The sequence below is a fragment of the Phacochoerus africanus genome, chromosome 15, assembly GCF_016906955.1.
Source record: "Phacochoerus africanus isolate WHEZ1 chromosome 15, ROS_Pafr_v1, whole genome shotgun sequence".
NCBI classification, from domain to species: Eukaryota; Metazoa; Chordata; class Mammalia; order Artiodactyla; family Suidae; genus Phacochoerus; species Phacochoerus africanus.
In genome coordinates, this window is record NC_062558.1 from 6,867,399 (window position 1) to 6,886,555 (window position 19,157).

General features: G+C 38.2%; 1 protein-coding gene across 6 annotated transcripts in view; it reads left to right on the plus strand.

Annotated features, from left to right (window-relative positions):
- Positions 1 to 19,157, plus strand: part of PPP3CC (protein phosphatase 3 catalytic subunit gamma) — an 87,843-nt gene that overhangs the window by 39,280 nt on the left and 29,406 nt on the right. For all 6 annotated transcript variants that reach the window (XR_007132215.1, XR_007132216.1, XM_047760776.1 and 3 more), the window contains exons 4-8: positions 4,852 to 4,963; positions 11,554 to 11,699; positions 13,381 to 13,520; positions 17,051 to 17,128; positions 17,215 to 17,309. Coding sequence is in view for 4 of the 6 variants with exons in the window: in XM_047760776.1 (XP_047616732.1) it covers positions 4,852 to 4,963; positions 11,554 to 11,699; positions 13,381 to 13,520; positions 17,051 to 17,128; positions 17,215 to 17,309 (571 nt within the window). In the remaining 2 variants the exon portion in view is untranslated. The remainder of the gene's footprint in view (positions 1 to 4,851; positions 4,964 to 11,553; positions 11,700 to 13,380; positions 13,521 to 17,050; positions 17,129 to 17,214; positions 17,310 to 19,157) is intronic.

Genomic DNA, 19,157 nt, shown 5'->3' on the forward strand with positions numbered 1-19,157 from the left:
TGTTGCTGCCAGCCTACGCCAGAGCCACAGCAATGAGGGATCCGAGTCACATTTGCGACCCACACCACAGCTCACGGCAATGCCAGATCCTTAACCCACTGAGCAAGGGCAGGGGTCGAACCCACAACCTCATGGTTCCTAGTTGGATTCGTTAACCACTGAGCCATGACGGGAGCTCCAAAAACTTTTATTTTTCTGTTTAAGAAAATTTTTTTTGTGACCTTACATGCAGCATATGGAAGTTCCCAGGCCAGGGATTGAATCCAAGCCGCAGCCGTGACATATGCCACAGCTGTGGCAATGCTGGATCCTTTAAGCCACTGTGCTGGGCAGGGGGGTTGAACCTGTACCTCAGTAGTGACCGAGCTGCTGCAGTCAAATTCTTAACCCATTGTGCCACAGTGGGAACTCCACAAAAACTTTTATGAGATAATTACCGTTAACATTTTGTTGTATTCCTCAGTCTTTTTTCTTCTTTTGTGTGTGTGTGTATAATTTTTTTAAAAGAAAGTTGAGATCATTTTGTGCTTTATCTTTTGTAGTCTTTTTTTTTTTTTGGAGTCTTCCCCCACTTGCACTCAACATTATATTGAGAGCATTTTTCTCTATAAAAATTTCTCCAAAAGCATGGTTAATGATATAAATGCCATAATTTATTTCACCACTTTTCTGTTGTTGGAGATAGATTTGTAGCAGGTACTGCTTATTGGCTGTCTTTTCTCTCCTTTTTCCCTACTAACAAAGTCCCGTTTTGTTCAGATAAATGGGATTGGGGGTTCAGGGAGAACTTTTAATTTAAGGAAGGGAAGGCCATTATCCCAGGCCCAGGGAATGAATTCTGGTTGGTCTGAACCAGGCATGGCATTCTGTCCCCTGTCACCAGTGATTTGTGTAGGGTAAAAGTGGGATTCTCTTTCACCCAGTGATGCATAAGGGGAGCAGTGTTGTTGGCATGTGTGCTTTTGAAAATTTTTCTTTCCAGATGTAAAGACTCTTGCAAGGTAAAAGTTTTTGGACCCCCATCCCACTATATCATTTGTTCAAGTGTGAGTGTGTGTATTGTAGCAGCTATTTTGTGATCGTGAGGAGGTGCTGCAACTAAGAATGAAAAGCAGACCTGCTATGAATTGCAGATGTAGAGAGGGCATGATTTCTTGTTGAAGATGTTGAACTAGTACACTAAACCTGTACATCTTACCTCCAGACTGCTTCTTTTCTGAGATAATTAAATGTCTTTATGACTTAAGCAACAGGTACTATGAGTGGACAACATTGTTTTCCAGTTATTTCCATTCTGCATATTGCTGCAGTTAACATATTTTTGAACACATCTTTAATAGCATTTTTGATATTTCCTTAGGCTGGATTCTTATAACTAAGAGAGCTGGTTGAAAGAATGTGAGCCTTTTTAAGATGTTTGATACCAGTTGCCAAATCGTTTTCACAGAACTTTATTTCATTTTTTTTCTTTTCATACTTTAATAATTTCTCTTTCCTTAAGCCTGTTTGAGAGAATCAAGACATGATGGGTTTTTTTTCACCCCCAGAGCAAGCACTGATCTTTCCTGAAGCAATGTGAGCTTTGATTAGTACAACAAGAATTGAAACAGATGTCACTGATAAAACAGAATAGTAAAGTTTCACTTTTTTCTGAGCCTTTTGATGTTTCTTCTTCATTTCTACCCATTATTGAAGTACTTCCTCTGTGGTAGGGTAAGCTAAATTTTAGTTTCCTTTCACTGATTTTGAAATAAGAGGAAGGATTAAAAGGAACATTTTTAGCATAGAATATGTAATACTAAATGCGCAGAAGCCACCAAAGAGAAAATGTTGTCAGATGTCAATGTGATGTAAATGTTATCAGGTGAGCCACTAATGAACAATTATTGACGTATAGAAATGATTCTTGGAGTAAGAATTCTTTTCATAGAAATTCCAAAAGTAATTGAGTATCTGGACAGATCTTCTGATGGTGATGACCTTAATTGGCATGTACAAGAATCGCAGGAGTTGCATCCAAATGTATAATATAAGGAAATAAAGCTTGAGATTAGAGGCGGAGAACTGTATCAACCAAATAACACTGTAGCATGGGTATGCATAGTGCTTTCATATCTCATTACTTCAGAAAGGTTAGTTGGTCATTTCAGGAGGCAGAAATAAAGACCCTAAGAAATCAAAAGATATATCATGTTGGGACAGGTAAGTATAGAAAAGAGAAAAAGCTTTCTGTGTTTATATGTGAATTTAATGTAATTTTTCCTTGGAATATTTTGCGCAAGTTGTTATGTTGACAATGAAAGTCTACCAAAAAAAGAAAAAAGCCATCCAAATATATTTGTATGTGTCTATTTAGATTTTATAATGTTTATCTTGCAATGTCTGTCTCAAATAAATGTGTATATTTTTTATCCTATAATTTTATTTTTAAGAAACTATACTGCACATGAACAATGATATGTGAATGACAATAATATTTGTCACAATAATTGAAAAGTTCTACTGGCATTTAATGAGCAGTGTCCAGGAATACAATATATCTTGCAACAAAAAATTGTGCTTGTTAATTGTATCTGTGTTGAGAGACATTGTTAAATTCTGGGGATTTGGAGATGAACAAGCAAAGTCAAGTCCTGTTTTCTAGTAAGAGAGACAGCGTCTTTTTAAAATTGTTTTTTAATTTAATTTAATTTTTTTGCAAGCACATGTTGCTGGACTGTAAAACCCCCAGAGGAGGGCAAGATACCTTCAGATACTAGTGCTCTCCTCCATGTTTTCTTTTTTATTTTCATTAAAGTATAATTGACTTACAATGTTGTGCCAATTTCTGGTGTACAGTAAAGTGACCCAGAAATACATATATATACATTCTTTTTCTTATATCTTCTCTCAAGGTCTATCCCAAGAGATTGGATATAGTTCCCTCTGCTGTACAGCAGGACCAAGAGAGACATCTTATATTTTAGTGTCCATGAAAATCAAATCAGGATAAGGGCTGAGGGGAGACAGGAGTAGCTAATTTAGTTGCAGATCCCCGGAAATCCTAGCTGAAGCAGTAACCTTTGAACAGACACTTGAATGACCTGAGGGAATGAGCCATGCATAGATGGAGGCAAGGAAAGTACATTCCAGGCAGAGGATATACCAAGTATAACCCCCTTTTTCAGTGTCTTTCTGGCTATTTCCTGGCTGTTCTTGAATGTTTGTTTTTCCATATAAATTTTATTATCAACTTGTCTAACTCCATAAAATAGCTTACTGGGTATTTTTATTGGAACTGTGATGAGTTTATAAACTAGAAAGAACTAATCTTTTCATGCTGAATCATCCAGTCTGAGAACAGGGGAATGTCTTTTCATTTGTTCATGACTACTTTTGTGTCTTTTAGGAGTGTTATAAGTTTTTCCTGGTGTGAGTTTTTTTTTGTCTTTTGTCTTTGTTGTTGTTGTTGTTGTTGTTGTTGCTATTTCTTGGGCCGCTCCGGCGGCACATGGAGGTTCCCAGGCTAGGGGTTGAATCGGAGCTGTAGCCACCGGCCTACGCCAGAGCCACAGCCATGCGGGATCCGAGCCGCGTCTGCAACCTACACCACAGCTCACGGCAACGCCGGATCCTTAACCCACTGAGCAAGGGCAGGGACCGAACCCACAACCTCATGGTTCCTAGTCGGATTCGTTAACCACTGCGCCACGACGGGAACTCCTGGTGTGAGTTTTGTACATTTCTTGCCAAATTAATTCCTATGTATTTAACCTTCTTTTCTGCTCTTGTAAATGGAGTTTTGTCTATCATTGTGTCCTTCTTATTGTTTATGTACATGAAAGTACATAACTTTCAGGGTTTTGGGGTGTTTTTTGTTTTTGTTTTTGTTTTTTTGGCTGTGCCTGGGGCATATGGAAGTTCCTAGGCCAGGGATCAAACCCTCACCACAGCAGCGACCTCAGCCACTGCGTGACAATGCTAGATGCTTAACCCCCTGAGCCATATGGGAACTCCTGAGATTTTGAATGTTAATTTTATATCCTATCATGTTATTGAATTTTTTATTAGTTAGTTTTGTCATTGATTTTTTTGGGAGTTCTTCCGGTATGCTATTATATTATCTGCAAATAGAGATAGTTTTATTTTTTTACTCATTTTTAAGCCTCTAATTGATTTCTTTTGTCTAATTCAATTGGCTAATACTTTTAGTGCAATGTTGAGTAGTGGCAGTAATAATGGATATCCTTGCCTCATTCCTGATTTTTAGTGGAAATATCTCTCATGTTTCTCCATGAAGTAAAATGTAAGTTTGGGAACTAGGGTTTGTATGTAGATGGCCTTGTCATAGAGTTCTAGATATGTGGTTAGAACACAGGAACAGAAAGTAAGAAGAGATTCCTATGAAGGCTGCTGTTTTGTGATCTTTCAAATTCTGGGGCAACAGCCAATCTCATTCAAAAGCTGGAATTCTTGGAGTTCCTATTATGGCTCGAAGGGTTATGAACCCAACTAGTATCCATGAGTATGTAGGTTCAATCCCTGGCCTCTCAGTGGGTTAAGGATATGGCGTTTGCCATGAGCTGTGGTGTGGCTACTCGGATCTGGCATCGCAGTGACTGTAGTTCTGATTCAACCCCTAGACCAGGAACTCCATATGCTGCAGCTTCAGCCCTAAAGAGGAAAAAAAAAAAAAAGCTGCAATTTTTCAGCTGTTTCAACCGAAACTTTGAGTTCAAACTGAACTTTTAATTGTTTCAGCTTGGGAGTAGCAAAGAGATTGTGCCATTACAAGTCATTTGAATTTATATAAACTGTCTTTATGTGTTGTGATCAAAAACAAAATTTTTTTTCCTTGTGTTTGTCTTGTAGTGTGTGCTGTTTTTATGGAGTTTAAAGATTAATCATCCCAAAACATTGTTTCTGCTTCGAGGAAATCATGAATGCAGGCATCTTACAGAATATTTCACCTTCAAACAGGAATGTAAGTATAATCACTTCTCCAGAACTTGTATAGTTGCCCTTTAGCGAGTCCCAAAGTGAATTAAACACAAAGAAAAAAGAAACTTAGAAAGGAAGGAAGGAAGAAATGGACCTCAAATGCTTCCTGTTCTTTTTTTTTTTTTTTTCTTTTAAGAAGCTACATTCCACCTTTTAAGACATTTGTTTTGAAAATAGTTTTTGAGTTTCCCTCTGTGTTTAAACGTAATACATTTGGGATATTTGGAAAACATTAAAAAATCCAAAGAAGATAAAAATTGTCCACAACCACACCACTTTAAAATAATAACTATTATCTCACTATTTGGGATACAGTCTTCTTTTTTTTTTTTCTGTATACTTAAAAACTGATCATGGGAGTTCCCGTCTTGGCTCAGTGGTTAACTAGTCCGACTAGGAACCATGAGGTTGCGGGTTCGATCCCTGGCCTTGCTCAGTGGGTTAAGGATCCGGCGTTGCCGTGAGCTGTGGTGTAGGTTGCCGAAGTGGCTCAGATCCCGCATTGCTGTGGCTTCTGGTATAAGCCAGTGGCTACAGTTCCGATTGGACCCCTAGCTTGGGAACCTCCATATGCCGTGGGATCGGTCCTAGAAATGGCAAAAAGACAAAAAACAAAAAACTGATCATGAAATCATTCAAATATATTTACATCTATATAGTCATTCCTTGATATCCATGAGAATTGGTCCACGACTCCCCCCCCCCATCCCCGCAGATACCAGAATCCACAGATTTGCAAGTCTCATACAAAATGGCTTGGTATTTTCATACAACCTTCTGACATTCTCTTGTATACATTACATCATCTCTGGATTACTCATAATATCTAATACAATGTAAACACTATGTAAATAGTTGTAAGTACATTGTAATGCTATGTATTAGTTACTGGCCTGCTGCAAATTTAAGTTTTATGTGTTGGAACTTTTGGGATTTTTTTTTTTTTTTGGGGGGGAATATTTTATATCCACAGTTGGTTGAATCTGTGAATTCAGAACCTGCAGATGTGGAAGGCCAACTGTATATGTTTTTAAAATAAAATTGAGCTCCTATTATATGTACTAATTAATAATTGCTCTTTTCACATTGTATAATAGCATTTTTCCATATCATTAATTTTTTTTTCCTTTTTATGGCTACACAACTGGCATATGAAAGTTCCTGGGCTAGGGGTTGAATTGGAGCTGCAGATGCCAGCCTTCACCAAAGCCATGGCAATGCCGGATCCAAACTATAACTGTAACCTACACTGCAGCTTGCAGCAACACTGAATCCTTAACCCACTGAGTGAGGCCAGGGACTGAACCTGCATCCTTACAGACACTCTGTCGGGTTCTTAACCCACTGAGCCACAACAGGAGCTCCTAATTTTTTTTTTCTTTTTTGACTATCCTGCAGCATATGGAGTTCCCAGGCCAGGAATTAGATCCAAGCTATGGTTGTGACCTAAGCCACAGCTGCAGCAACACCAAATCCTTAACACACTATGTCAGGATGGGGGTTGAATCTATGTCCCAGAGCTTCCAAGATGCTGCTGATCCCATTGTGTCACAGTGGGAACGCCTCCTAAATATTTTTAACATGGTTTTAAAATGTTACTTTAATGCTTAGAAGTATTCCAGGAGGAGTAACCTGGCGCAGTGGTTAACGAATCGGACTAGGAACCATGAGGTTGTGGGTTCGATCCCTGGCTGTGCTCAGTGGGTCAAAGACCCAGCGTTGCCGTGAGCTGTGGTGTAGGTCCCAGATGCAGCTCAGATCCCGAGTTGTTGTGGCTGTGGTATAGGCCAGCAGTTTCAGCTCCGATTCAACCACTAGCCTGAGAACTTCCTTCCATGTGCCGTGGATACGATCTTGAAAAGCAAAAACACAAAAACAAAAAAAAAACCCCAGGATTTCTCACTCTGGTGCATTGGGTTAAGGATGTGGCATTGCTGCAGCTGTGGCATAGGTCACAGCTGCGGGGTTTTTTTTGTTTGTTTGTTTGTCTTTTTTTTTTTGCTATTTATTGGGCTGCTCCCTCGGCATATGGAGGTTCCCAGGCTAGGGGTCGAATCGGAGCTGTAGCTGCCGGCCTACGCCAGAGCCACAGCAACGCAGGATCCAAGCTGCGTCTGCAACCTACACCACAGCTCACGGCAACGCCGGATCCTTAACCCACTGAGCAAGGGCAGGGATCGAACCCGCAACCTCATGGTTCCTAGTCGAATTCGTTAACCACTGTGCCACGACGGGAACTCCACAGCTGTGGTTTTGATTTGATCCCTGGCCTGGGGAACTTCTACGTGCCATGGGCAGGGCCAAAAAAAAAAAAATAAAAAGAAAGAAAAAAAACTTTATTGCTCATATAATTGATATTTTAACCATGGATTTTTATTTTATTTTATTTTATTTTGTCTTTTTTTGCCATTTCTTGGGCCGCTCCTGCGGCATATAGAGGTTCCCAGGCTAGGGGTCGAATCGGAGCTGCAGCTGCCGGCCTTCGCCAGAGCCACAGCAACACGGGATCCGAGCCGAGTCTGCAACCTACACCACAGCTCACGGCAACGCTGGATCCTTAACCCACTGAGCAAGGGCAGGGATCGAACCTGCAACCTCATGGTTCCTAGTCAGATTCGTTAAACTCTGCGCCACGATGGGAACTCCCGGATTTTTATTTTGTGTCACATTCATATTTCTCTCCAGATTATAGTGTATTTGAAGTTTTATTCCCAAAAGAATATTCGAAGTTGTAAAAAACTTTTAAATTTGGAAAGCAGCTATGCTCCCCACTATACCATCAATGCAGAAACTTTTACATTTGTTATCAGAAACTCAGGGTTTATTCAACACGCCACAAAATCCCTTTACTCACAAGTGGATTACAGTGTAACAGTGTTCTATATGCTCATATTAGCTCTTGTTACCAGTAGCTTTCTGCATTGGAGTTGGCAGTCATGGTGACAGCCTTCCTTCCAATAGAGCCTAAAGGAAAGGTTGTTCTTATTGTAAGAAATTTTAGACTGTGAACACCTAAACTTTTCCCTCTGAGAGAAAAGTCAGCTACAAGTGGGCAAGATATAGATCATTCCAGGCCCTGGAATTTATTGAAATAAACTCTTTAAATTAGTGAGTAATTAGTCAGGAAGTTTAAAAAGAATTAGATGTACTGTTGTAAGTGTTTAAATTAGCATAAAGTATTTGAAGAGTAATTTCAAATATCTGTATTTATATTTGTATTTTATAGGAATATCTGTAAAAATTTCTGATCCAGCAATTTGGCTTCTAGGAATTTATCATGCAGATTGTATTTTTTTTTAAAGGCTGCATAACTGTCTAAAATAACACATTTATTATCTCACAGTTACTGTGGGTCAGAAGTCCAGGCACAGTGTGGCTGAATTTGATGCTCAGAGTGTCAGTGAGTCAAAATTAAGGTGTCACCAGGGCTGCAGTTCTCATCTGGAGCTTGGTGTCTTCCAGGGTCACTAGTTGTTGGCAGTCCTGTGACTCTAGGATTAAGGTCCCAGTTTCCTTCTAGCTATTGACTAGAGACTGCCCTCTGTTTCTAGCAACTGCTTGCAGTTCCTTGCCACAGAACTGCAAGCAGTCTCTAGAAACTGCTTGGGTAGTTCCCAGCCTGGGTATTTGCTTTCTTCCAGACAGAGCAAATGCATCTGTCTTCCTCTTCTGTGAACAGCCAGCTGGAGAAAATACTCGGCTTTTCAGAGGCTCACCTGATTAGGTCAGGCTCACCAGGAGAATCTCCCTTTTGCTGTAATGATGCATAATCATGGGAATCTCAACATTTTTACAAGTTCCACCCATTCATAGGAGCACGAATTATACAAAGGTATAGGTCATTGCAGGTCATTTTAGAATTCTGCCTACCACTCTATGTACTCACAACAAAATAATAAAATTTGGATGTAAGGATGTATATTATAGTGTTAACTACCAAAAAAAAAAAAAAAGAGAGAGAGAGAGAGAGTCAAAATATCAATAAGGAGCTGCTTACATAAATATTAGTAGGCATTCCGGCTGTGGAACAACGGGTTGAGGATCTGGTGTTGTCTCTGTGGTGGAATGGGTTCCATCCCAAGACTGGCACAGTGAGTTAAGGAACTGGCCTTGACACAGCCACACACAGCTACAGTTTGGGTGTGACATCTGGCCTGGAGGTGTGGACAGATGCTATGGTATGGCCATATGCTGCTGGTGTGGGCAAAAAAAGAAAAAAAAGTGATAATACATCTAAAAAATGGAAGGTTGGGCAGTTGTTGAAAAATCAAGGCAGATCTAGATGTACCGATATAGAGAGATGTTCAAATATATTGTTAGGTGACAGAAAGCATTTGCAGAATATGTGTAGTGTGACATCTTTTGTAAATTAAAAATATATAATGTGCAGAAGAAGTTGGTAACAGTGATTACCTGTGGAGAGTTGGATCAGGACTTAATTCAATTTTTTGTCTTCCCATAGGACTGCTTGAGTTATCTTTTTATTGCCATTATATAGTACTATTATAACAGTTTTTTAAACTGGTAGTTTTAAAATTATCCAATTGGGGCCTAAGCATTTAAAAGGCTCTTTAAAGCATCCTGGCTAACTCTGCAGCATGCTACTGGCTAAGAACACCTAGAGGCTTGGAAAGAATCTATTCTTTGTCATTTGAGAACCATTTTATCAAATAGTATAACAATTGGAAATATTTTACATTGTTTTTCTAAGCCAAATATTGGGATATTCCTCATTACACCTCTCTTTCTTTACTTGGGAAAACTAAATAATGCCTATCAAGCCAGTTAACAAAGGCCCTGGAATGCTCAATATTTAGCACTAGGTAAGTAATTGTAAATGCCTCTGTTTGAATTAGGATTCAGGGGTTTTTTTAGGTAACATTCTATCTAATTCTTCCTCTGTATTTTTCAGATTTTTTTTTAATGGTAATATAATTGGTTCAGATTGTTTTTAGAAGATGGAGCAGTAGTCTTGGAAAACATTTTAAGTGTCATTTTGCCCTGAATTTCTTATCTCAGGCTTTTATTTGCTTTTCATATGCTTTAATTTAGGCAAATCGGGTTTCTTTTTCTCTTATCTACCAAGATACTCCTGTTTTATTCTAATGCTGCATCATAAATGTAAATAAATCTTGGAACAAGCACACAAATTCAAGTGCAATTTTACATTTCATTCCTATATAAGGAAAGAGCATGTGTGCATTTTGCATGGGTATTTTTACTGATAAACAGATCTTTCTTTTTTTTAAACTGATCTCTCTTAAAGGGCCACAATGGCATTTAGAATCAGCACCTTATAATTACCGTGATGCTTTGCTAAGTGATGCTTAGTTCCAAATTATGCAGCTGCAATTTTGTTAATATATCTAAGGGGGGGGCAAGTGGAGACTTTTCATTTCTTATATCAGTTTTTAAAGTGCTTTGTATTGCAGAGATTTTTTTAAAATATTTCTTTCAAATCCAGAAATAATTTGAGGATGAAAGTATAGCAGTTCATTTTTGACATATTTATCTCTGCAAAAAACAAGTGAGTTGTTCTCTGGGTTCTATAGGCTTTGACTCATCTTCACAGAATCTTAGAAGAGAAGAAGCTCACAGTTCTGTAGGCTGCCTGCCTGACTTCTGGCCTTCTCTACCAGCATGTACCTCCTTCATTTTTTTTTTTTTTTTAAAGGGCTGCAGGTGCAGCATATGGATGTTCCCAGGCTAGGGTTCGAATTGGAGCTACAGCTGCCAGCCTACGCCACAGCCACAGCAATGCTAGATCCTAACTATGTTTGCAACCTACACCACAGCTCATCCTTAACCCACTGATCGAGGCCAGGGATTGAACCTGTGTCCTCATGGATACTAGACGGGTTCATTACTGCTGAGCCACAGTGGAAACTCCACCACGAGGAGGTCTTTTTTTAGACCCAACAAAATATTCAGACTCACAAGAGGCCCATGGGGTGTACTTGGCATCCATCCTAGAAGAGTACAGTCCAGGAAGGGCAGCACCAGGTATCCTTTTTTATGGAGTAGCTTTAATAGGAGTGCATTCAGCTCTCCAGAGGTTTTCTGCCTTTTCTTCTCCTAGTCACAGCTCAGGATGCAAGGAAACAATATCCACATTGGGCAAACTAGGGAGCCACCCTGGCTTAGAAGCCTCATGCTTCACAAGTGCCAATATCTCTTGTAAAAGCTTTATTGGCATAGTTTCCAGGGTCCCACAAGGGACATTCTTTATGAGTCATGGTACTCAGAAAAGCCCAAAGCTATAGCTTCCACAAGATTATTGGGTAATTTTTACTTACCATAAGCAATGTTGCCTAATAACACAGCTGACATTCACCTTATCAGGTTTCCAGGACAACAGAGCTAGAAAGTTAGTCCAAGGTCACACTTGTCTTTAGAAAGATATGGAGATTTTGTTTGCCCTTTATTGACAACTTTTCAAAACTATCTTTTACAAAGATGATTGTGTTGCCGCATAAGTGGCTTTGAAGTAGCTTCATAATCATCTGCCATCAATCCTTCATGTGTGATGAATTTTAACTTTTCTTCCTTTGACCATTTTTCCCACTTTGATAGGTCGAATCAAATATTCTGAACAGGTGTATGATGCATGTATGGATACATTTGATTGTCTTCCTCTTGCTGCCCTCTTAAACCAGCAGTTTCTGTGTGTACACGGAGGGATGTCACCTGAAATTACTTGTTTAGATGATATTCGGAAAGTAAGTAAGCTTTCATTAGCCTCATAGAGTAAATTTGCTTTTTTGTCTGTTACTGTAGTCAACTTACATGTCTTTGTTGCTAAAAATGGTTAAATACAGATAATTAAAAGTAAGAAAATGGAAATCATCTATGATCTTTTTATTGGGCAATAACTACTATTAACACTTCCCTATATATCTTCCAGAAAATGTCTATAATAATTTTTAATGAAATCTGTGCTTCTGATAACTAGAACCATAACATATTTTGAATATAGACCTGACACTTTAAATTACATAGCAATAAGAAAGGAAGAAAACGAGTTCTCATTCCTATTCTACCATTAATTTTGTAAACTTTACCAAATTACTAAATCTCGTAGATTTTCTCTGTAAAATGAAGAAGTTGAAATGGATGGTCTGAGGACTCTTCCAGCTTTGAAATTCATTGACTTTGGTATTTCAGATGATAGAGATTAATTACTATGTTTCCCTGGCTATTATTTTCAGGATTCTGTATCTTCATAATTAAAAAAAAAAAAGTGATCCATCTTTTTTAACATATATTGTTACCTGTTACCATCTTCTTTTCTCTTTGTATTCTCATACCTCTCTTTTAAACCAAAGAGTTTTCTGTTTGTAAAACTGTTTTCTCTGAAGTAAAGTTACTCTTCTCAGGGTAAGGAGGGAATGTCTCTGTATGCACTGCCTCTCCTGCTGCCTTATTGCTATTAAATAACCAACATTTCTCTTTTACATAGTAAGTCTTGAATTTTACAATTCTGAATTAATTGTATTAATAAAAAGCTCCCCTTTCACTTAGTAGAAGTCCTTTCCTTGGCAATCAGCTATTCTAGTTACTTGTTTTCTCTTGCTTTTCATGCATTAACCAAAACAGCAGTGACTAAAGGCTTGAGTTAATAACATGTTGAAATGCCTCCACTGAATAGAATGGAAGGATGAAAGCCCTTTGCAAAATAAAACTAGCATTCTTTAAAATAAAGAAATCTCCTTTGGAATGAAGTAAACAATGAACAGAACCATTGCAAAACCCTTCCTGCTCTCATGGTAACATTGGCTCACCTTGGCAGTTGAAAAAACTTTACAGGGTCTTTCTAATTAATTGTAGATTTCTGTAGTGATTGATTTCACATTCAAATTAAATGAGTAATTTAAGATTTTAAGATTTTTCTGGAGTTCCCATCATGGTGCAGCAGAAACGAATCCAACTAGGAACCATGAGGTTGCGGGTTTGATCCCTGGCCTCGCTCAGTGGGTTAAGGATCCAGCATTGCCATGAGCTGTGGTGTAGGTCATAGACACGGCTCGGATCTGGCATTGCTGTTGCTGTGGTGTAGGCCGGTAGAAACAGCTCCAATTAGACCCCTAGCCTGGGAACCTCCATATGCCATGGGGGTGGCCCCCAAAAGGACAAAAGACAAAAAAAAAAGATTTTTGTAAGGGGGTCCTTTTCTACTGTAGGGATAGGGATATTTATTAAAATGTATTACCAAAAATGAATAAAAATTATGTATCCAGATTTATGTTTGTTTTCTTCCTAAAGGAAAATTCTTTAGGGGCTTATCACCCACTCTCGTAATAATTCTTGTAGGTGGAAGGGTGTTTTTTTGATCCATACCAGTTTCTAAAAGCTCTTTTGCTTTCATGATTTTTCTTCTTTTGGCTTTTGCATGTCTTCTAGTTAGACAGGTTTAAAGAACCTCCAGCCTTTGGGCCAGTGTGTGACCTGCTTTGGTCTGACCCCTCAGAGGATTATGGCAGTGAAAAGACCTTGGAACACTATACCCACAACACAGTCCGAGGGTGCTCTTATTTTTACAGGTAAACTAATCCTCAGAGTTAGAAAATTAGAAAAAGAAATTGTAATATATTTTATCAAATTATTTCTAACTACGTATTTTATATCTTGAGTTTGTATAGCTCAGGGACTTGTATTTAATTTTATGATTTATAGAATGTAGAAAACTCTGTCTTGTTTTTTATGTTTTATTAAGTATTATACCCTAATAAGTATAATATACTGAACATGATTGAACAGAACATCTTGCAGTGCTTAAATGTCATTGTCTGACTCTAAATGATCTAGTTTTTTTTTTTTTTTTCCTTGACATCATCTATTAACTTTTTTAACTTTCTTGGCTTTTCTCACAAAGATTCTGATTCAACAGACATGAGATTAGGGAATCCTGTTATTTTTTTTAAAAGCTCTCCAGCGTTTGGAACCACTAGTATAGACAAAGATATAAAAAGAACAGGACATTGTGAACTAAGCCCAGGACATTTCCTGGAACTTGGTCGTTGTCTTAAATCTATGTGTGAGTTTTTATTGTGCTTTGCCACTCCAAAATAGAGAGATTCAGGGAAATTTGAAGCCTAAATTAAAAAAAGAAAAGAGAAAACTGATGCTTTATTCTGTTAAATAGTGTCTGTATTTTTTACCTTAAAACTCTGATAATTGCCCTAAGATAATGCATTAAGAAGCCTCAATTTTGCCAGTTTTAACAATTTTCTAAGTAACCTTTTTTCATTCTGCCAACTTTAGCACTAATGATGAAATCATTTAAATTTTACTTCTCTTTACATTGGTTAAAATAAAGAACATAAGACTTTTTTATTTTAAAAAAACCCCACAAAACTAACAACAACAAAACCAAACCTTTTTTATGTTTAACACAATATAAATTGGTACAGTTTCTATGGCAGTCAGCTTAACAATATCTCTCAATTATAAATGTCCGTGGCCTTAATCCAGAAGTTCAACTTCTAAAATGTATAGGCTGTATAGTCGAATTCTCATTAGTCACAAATTCTGGTTTGCAAATTTGCCTACTTGCTAATAAGATTTATTTATAACCCCAGAATCAATACCCACAATGCTTTTAGTCGCTCACAGACATTCATGTGTATACAGTAATTGAAAATCAGGTAACCACATGCTCGTTCCAACTGTTGAACAAGCAGTTTTCTGCCTTTCTTATTTCAGCTCTTATACGGTAAGCAAGTATTCTTTTTGTGGTCTATTTAGTGCAACATTTCCCACATTTTTGTTGGTGTTTTGCTGTTTAAAATGGCCCCAAGCATAATTCTGAAGTGTTGTCTAGGGATCCTACATGCAAGAAGGCTCTGATATGTTATATAAGCTTCATTCAGGAATGAGTTATGACACTGTTGGCCATGAATCCCATGTTAATGAACCAATAGCATATTATTAAATAAGGTATCTTTACACAGAAACACACATAAACAAGGTTGTATGTTGATTAGTTGTGAAAATGTTGTGACCAGAGGCTCACAGGACTCTAACCCTCTATTTCCCCTAATTCACTAATTCAGTTTTTGTAGTAGCTTTTTAGAACATTGCTACTGCAAATAATGGGAGTCAACTGTATTTGAAAATGTGTAAAAGGCATGTAAAAGGTTATTCGTTGCTGCATTATTTATGATGAAAGATTTTAAACAACCTAAATGTTCAATAGAAGACTAGTTAGATAAATGGTTGTACATCCAGACCATGGAATGTACCACACAATTCAGTGAGGCTGTTTTGTTTTTGGCCGTACCTGCAACATGTGGAAGATCCCAGGCCAGGGATTCAATCTGAGCTACAACAGTGACAATGAACCACCGCAGTGACAATGATGAACCTTTAACTGCTAGGCCACCAGGGAACTCCGAGACTGTTTTTTAGAAATGAAAATAAACCCCTTATATACTGAATGGGATAATCACTAATGTAAAGCGAGAAAAAAAAAAAAAAAAAAGAGCTACGTGTACCATCTGATAACATTTCCAAAAGGGTAAGGGGTGTGTTTGTGTGTTTGTACACGTAGAATTGGTTGAAATTGAATAGTATGTCTCTGAAAAAGCACGCAGAGAAATCAAGAACATTGGTTGCTTCCAGGATAGCTGAAATGTTGAAGTAGTAAGGAAGAAGACATTTCAATATATGACATTTTATTTCTTTCAATTTTATGCCACGTGAATGTGCAACCTACTTTATTTTATTTGGCCACGCCCACAGCATACGGAAGTTCCCAGCCGGGCATTGAACCAAAGCTATAACAGTGACAATGAACCATAGCACTGACAATACTGAATCCTTAACCACTAGACACTAGGGAATTCCGCAACCTATTTTTTTTTTTTTTTGTCATGTTGTCTTTTTAGGGCCACACTCGTGGCATTCTGCAACCTATTCTAAAAGTTAATTTTTTGTGGTGAACATAATAAGAAACGAAGATTTAAACACAAATCAAATAATTAACACCTGGGTAATTCCAGGATAATTTTGTTTTCTGCAGTTCTTCCTATCAGATATTTGCCATTCAGAAAGATACTAGTACTGTCATTCCTGTTACAGCTCAGCAGAAACCAATCTGACTAGCATCCATGAGGACGCAGGTTTGATCCCTGGCCTTGCTCAGTGGGTTAAGGATCTGGCGTTTCTGTGAGCTATTGTGTAGGTTGCAGACGTGACTCGGATCCCATGTTGTTGTGGCTGTACTATAGGCCAGCAGCTACAGCTCCCATTGAACCCCTAGCCTGGGAACCTCCGTAGGCCATGGGTGCACCCTAAACACACATACACACACACAAAAGAAAGATATTAGCCCTGAAAGACTATGATAGGAGAGTTGCAAGTACCATACCTTTCATTAGAATAAGGTTGTGTGTAATACTTGCTCTGGTTCCTGAAATAGTCCTGCATAACATCGTCTTGGTGTTGACATCATCTGTGAAGCTAACTTAATTTTTCTAACAGTTTGACAATTTGAAAATTAAAAAGTTTTGGTGTATTTTTTTATGGGCTAAAAAAATTGAGGAGTTCCCGTCATGGCGCAGTGGTTAACGAATCCGACTAGGAACCATGAGGTTGCGGGTTCGGTCCCTGCCCTTGCTCAGTGGGTTAACGATCCGGCGTTGCTGTGAGCTGTGGTGTAGGTTGCAGACACAGCTCGGATCCCGCGTTGCTGTGGCTCTGGCGTAGGCCAGTGGCTACAGCTCCGATTCGACCCCTAGCCTGGGAACCTCCATATGCCGCGGGAGCGGACCAAGAAATAGCAACAACAACAACAACAAAGACAAAAGACAAAAAAAAAAAATTTGAAAGATGAGGAAGCTTTGTTTTTGTCCTGTTGTCTGTTTTTTGCGTACTTGACCTAGAATGAGGTATATCAGTGACATGGAAAAACAAGAGTGATGATTGCTAAGCTATAAATTAAAGTTCAGTGGTGATGAAAATGTATAATTTTGGAATAAATTCAACTCATTTCGTCTTGACTTTTCCCCCTTCCTCCTATTAAAAAATAAATGTTTTAATTCTGGATTTGTTTTCTAATTCTCTTTTTCAGTTACCCAGCAGTTTGTGAATTTTTACAGAACAATAATTTGTTATCAATAATCAGAGCCCATGAAGCCCAAGATGCTGGGTAAGTTATATTAAAATTGTACCAAGCAGCACTGCAGAGTTATTGCCTGTAATATCAAGATAGATGGGCTGTCATCTCTCTTGCAGGTATCGAATGTACAGGAAGAGCCAAACGACGGGCTTTCCATCACTCATAACAATTTTCTCTGCCCCCAATTACCTAGATGTCTATAACAATAAAGGTAAAGGACACCAGCGATATTTGAGTTTGAATTTGTGAGTGGGGAAATGTGAGCTCTAGTTTAATCATATGTATGTGCATAGGTATTTTTTTAAATCTATAAATTTTAAATAATAAAAAGAGAAGTCAACTGAATCAAAGGCCAGTAAACTTGGAATTTAGGCTGCTGCCTGGTTTTCCTGTCCTAAGGCTCTTTGTGAATATAAATAATGATTATAATAGGTCTGATTTGTGCTATTGAATCAAAATATAAGATGAATAAATTACTTCATGAGTTCCTGCTATGACGCAGTGGTTTAAGAATCTGACCGCAGCCACTCGGGTTGCTGCAGAGACATGGGTTAAATTCCCAGCCCAGCACACTGGGTTAAATGATCCAGTGTTGCCACAGCTGCACCATAGGTCATAGCTGTGGCTTGGATTCAGTCTCTGGCCTGGGAACTTCCATATGCCACAAGTGTAGCCATAAAACAAAAAATTAAATAAAAAAAAAGAATAAATTATTTCAGGTTCTAGTTAGAATAGTCAGCATAAATTATTGGTTTTGGTGAATCTAATTTATTTACAGTAGTACCTTATCAAAATGTCACCATTAGTATTTTAATGTTTGTCTGTTAAGCTGTTTTTACTTTTCATGAGAAATGATACAAATAGAATGAAAACTGTACAAAAAGTCAGAAAAATCTTCATTTTAGTCTAAGCCCTGCCAGAAACAAATAGTGTGACTTTAGGTAAATCGCATAATCTTTCTTAGCCTCAGTTTCCCATATAAAAAAAGAGAATTGGGTATACACGTGCCTTTTGATCCAGAAATTCTACTTTTGAGAATTTTAGTCTTTTTTTTTTTTAATTTAACTTTTACGATTCCTAGTTCATAAGTTTTGTATCAGGTCAGAGTGGTCTACCTAAAAATTTCTTCTGTAACATGCCTCTATGACTATAAAATAATAGAACTTTTAAACAAACATGCCAGAACAAATATATCCAAGTGAGTATTGTCCCTTCAAAGTAGTTACCTTGGGAGGTTATACACTTATTCAGACAATGCTGCCATTGTTCAAGACATTTTTGGAACTCCTCTTTTGGCATTGCCTTCAGAGTCTGCGACAAATTCTTTTGATTATCCTCAATGATGGGAAATCTTCGTCCTTTGAGGGTGGATTTGATTTTTGGAACAGCCAAAAGTCATTCGGAGTCAAGACGGGTGAATAAGGTGAGTGATCAAGCCAGACAATACCATTTGGGTTCAGAAACAAGGTCTGATTATAAGGTAATGAGACTAATTTTTCTTGTGTTGCTTATAAAACGGCTCTGAAGGCAATTCCAAAAGAGGAGTTCCAAAAATGTTTTGAGTAATGGCAGCATCTTTGGATTAAATATATAGTAGGGCAGCAAGGTATATTGGTAAGAGCACTAAGCCAGGAGTCAGAAATCCTAATCTAGGAGTTCCCATCGTGGCGCAGTGATTAAGGAATCCGACTAGGAACCATGAGGTTTCGGGTTTGATCCCTGGCCTCGCTCAGTGGGATAAGGATCTGGTGTTGCTGTGAGCTGTGGTGTAGGTCGCAGAGGCGGCTCGGATCCCGCGTTGCTGTGACTCTGGTGTAGGCCGGTGGCTACAGCTCCGATTCGACCCCTAGCCTGGGAACCTCCATATGCCGCAGGAGCAGCCCTAGAAAAGACAAAAACAAACAAACAAACAAAAGAAAGAAATCCTAATCTAGTCCTGCCTCACTTTTAAAGGCACAGTTAATAAGATACTTAGCTTCTCTGAGCCTCAGTTTATCTTGGAAATAACTGTCGTATAGGGTTATTGAAGATACATTGGAATAATCAATATGAATATTAA